Below are 3,368 nucleotides of genomic sequence, written 5' to 3'. Positions count from 1 at the left end.
AGGCTGGTCTCGAACTCCTGAGCTCAAACAATCCGCCCGCCTCGGCCTCCCAGAGTGCTAGGATTACAGGCGTGAGCCACCGCGCCCGGCCTCAGTTGCTTGTTTTTATGAAGATATTTCAATGGTTCAAACTCCCCAAAATTGCAAAAGAGGTGACATCGAGGAAAAGAATGAACTGCTAGGCGAGAGCCTTCAGGCTCTGGCCGAGTGCGGCCCCAAGGAAAACCCCGGGAAGCGGACCCCAGCTCCGGAGGCTCGTCTGGGGCCCGGGCAGCTGAGCCGGGTCTCTTGTCCCCATCCCGGTCATCGCGCAGGCGTGGGTGCGGCCTCTCCCGCTCCTTTCTTTTAAATCTCCCGCTTTACTCCCACGCCCTCCCCCAGCTCCGCTCACAGCTCTGCCGGCAGCGCAGCCTTCTCCCAGAAACTCTTCTCCATCAGCAGCTCCAGTTCGCCCAGGTGCTCCATCCCGGGCGCCGGGACAGCAAACTGCCGCCAGGGAAAATCAGGGGGAACCGCGGGCAACACGGCAAACGGAGATAAGGAGCGCGAGTCTACGCTGCTCTGCGCGCATGCGCCGACCTACCGGGTCCCAGTTGACCTGCGCGAGGCCGCCCTTCCCGCTCCCCGCGCGTTGCTAGTGGAGCGCCGCCTGCCCCGCGGAGGCGCTTGGCAGCCCCTTTGCTCCCTATCTTAGGGCTTGGAAAAGCCTTCACACCTGGCCCAGACTCCTGCCCTCTCCCTTGACACTCCAGCCCGTGTCCGACTCACGCTCTTAGTTTGAAGAGGACCATTTGCAGTTGTCCAAAACCTGGCGTCCAAAACCAAGGTTTCACAATTTTGCATTCCCTGGGAAACAGCCTCTCCTCCTTTTTTTCTGGAAAACTCATTGAGAAAATAGAAACTGTTAGATAGGAGCTCCATCATGCATTCCACGAATGCATGTAAATCTACAAAACTACCAATATGTGCACCCATCTTATTATCTTTCTACTTTTTGCCAACACTGGACAATGTTTTTCCTGTCAATGGGCAATCCCTCCACTGTACTTTAGATCCCAGGGGCTAGTATTCTCCAGGGCATTGCTTCATCAATTATTGCCTCGGTCTCTGGTATCATCAGTCTCACCTGCACTACTGGATTGTATCCATCATCATAGCTCACTGCAACCTCAAATTCCTGGACTCAGGCTCCTGCCTCAGCCTCCTGAGTAGCCAGGACTACAGGCACAGGCTACCACATCCAGCTAAATTTTTTTTAAACAGAGACAGGGTTTCATTCTGTTGCGCAGGCTGGTCTTGAACTCTTAGCTTCAAGCAATCCTCCAGCCTCTCAAAGTGCTGGGATTACAAGCATAAACCATTGTCCGCAACTGCGGAAAGGTTTTTAATGATAAATTTCTTTAATTGGCTATGCAGATTTTGTTTCATCTATGTGAGTCTTGATTGTGTTTTTCAAGGCATTTCTGTCCATTTCACCCAAATTGTCAAATTCCTTGGCAAATAATTATTTAGAAATCCTGTATCTTTTTTGCTTTTTAAAAAATTGGACACTTCATTCTATAAAATAGACTGAGCATTCTCCCTTATTATCTTTTTAATATCTGTAGGATCCATAGTGATGTCCTCTTTTTTATTCCTGATACTGGTAACTTATGGTCTCTCTTTTTTAGTTACCAGTCTAGCTAGGGATTTACCAATTTTCTTGCCAAAAACCTTCAACAGCTTCCCATTGCATTTAGAATGTAGACCCCCACATGATCTGGCCTTTGTCTATTTCTTCAACCTCATCTGTTGTTACTCCACTCACAATGCTTCAGTCACACTGGCTTTTTGACAATTCCTAAATCAAGACAAACTTTTCCTGTCTCAGGGTTTTTGTACCTGCTGTTCTATTCACCTGGGCCATTCTTCCCCCACAACTCCTTGTATAACTGTTTCCTTTTAATCCTCCATGTGTCAGCTTAAAAGTATATATAGCACATCAAAGAAACCTTTCCTTGACCATTCTAAAGTAACTCCTTTATTTACTTCCTTCATAAACACTTTCCACAAACTGTAATCATTTTTGATTGGTTTATGTTTATCGACATGTTCAAATTTATGGACATGTTAAAATTTCATCTGAACAGGATTCTACTGTATTAGAATATAGCATCATGGCTATAAGACTAGGCTCTAGATTCAGACAAGCTGATTCTGAATCCTAGATCTACCAACTTATGTGAACCTGGGCAAGTAATTAAACCTGCCTAGGCCTTGATTACCCCCATCTGTGAAAAAGGAATATTAAATAGTACCTATCTCATAGTATTGTTGTAGAGATTGACTTAAGGCATCAAAAGTGTTTAAAACAAGGCATGGCACATAATAAGTCTCCAGGAAATATACATAACATTATTTATCACTGGTTTCTAGTGCCTAATATAGTGTCTGGTATTCAAAGACTAGATATAAGGGAGTGTGTAAAGTATATAGCTGCTATATGTGTCAGATATTATTGGCAAGACTCTGCAAGGCAATGCATTAATTGTACATAGGTTTTATTATTTACCACTCATTGTGGCAAATTAGCAACAAGACATTTCTGTGAAACAAACCAAGTGACTGTATTTCTAAATCATCCATTTCGTGGACTATTTGTGCTTCATTTCTCCCCAGTAGAGTATAGAGTTTCCAAAAACAGGGACTGGGCCTTCTTTCTTCCTACCAGTAAACATCACTGAGCACCTGTTATGGTGGTGCTGTCCTGTGCTCCTCACCAGGGCTGAAGGCATGGCTCTGCCCTTGAGGGAACCAGTTACTACAGGTAAACAGGTAGTTATCATAAAGTGTGGTACATACTCTATTAGAGAAATACCTGGTGTTATATGCTATTCGGCATCTGAATTAAACTTTAAGTACAGCTAATAGGCCTCCCAAGGGAAGTCCTACATAATGCTGACATAATGGGTGGTAAATAAATGGATGTTCAGTACCTTGGTGGAGAATGAAGCAAGACATTATTATATATACCCAGTAACTTTTCCACCTACATACAGGGAGCCTTTGAGAGCTAAGGGTGGTACCTCACTTAGCAATCCCTAGACCAGACCACTGTCTCATTCTATATACCAGAGGGCTCTATGCACTGAAAGGCAGGAAAACAGGAAGAACAGAGATCAAAAAAGAAATAAATTATCAATCTTCAAATGGAAGATAACATAGCTAGATGGACTTTGGGGTTATCTATCTGAAATAAATCAGATACAAACATAGTCATTATTTTAAGTATTCTTCCATTCTGACTTATGTTTCAATAATGTAAATAGCTAAAAACAGAAATGGTCAAAACATGGAAAAATTTATTTTTAATATCCTATGAATTCTAT

The 3,368-nt window shown here is 43.8% G+C and overlaps 1 protein-coding gene across 1 annotated transcript in view; it reads right to left on the bottom strand.

Annotated features, from left to right (window-relative positions):
• The window catches only part of DNA2 (DNA replication helicase/nuclease 2), an 88,610-nt gene extending 88,130 nt beyond the window's left edge, over positions 1–480 (bottom strand). The window contains 1 exon segment of the mRNA XM_012658529.1: positions 392–480. Within this exon segment, the coding sequence (XP_012513983.1) occupies positions 392–465 (74 nt within the window). The 5' untranslated portion in view covers positions 466–480.
• Between the last annotated feature and the right edge of the window lie 2,888 nt (positions 481–3,368).

Source organism: Propithecus coquereli, unplaced genomic scaffold, assembly GCF_000956105.1.
Source record: "Propithecus coquereli isolate 6110/MARCELLA unplaced genomic scaffold, Pcoq_1.0 Scaffold117, whole genome shotgun sequence".
In the NCBI taxonomy this organism is placed as follows: domain Eukaryota; kingdom Metazoa; phylum Chordata; class Mammalia; order Primates; family Indriidae; genus Propithecus; species Propithecus coquereli.
This window is presented reverse-complemented; position numbering and strand designations above follow the sequence as displayed.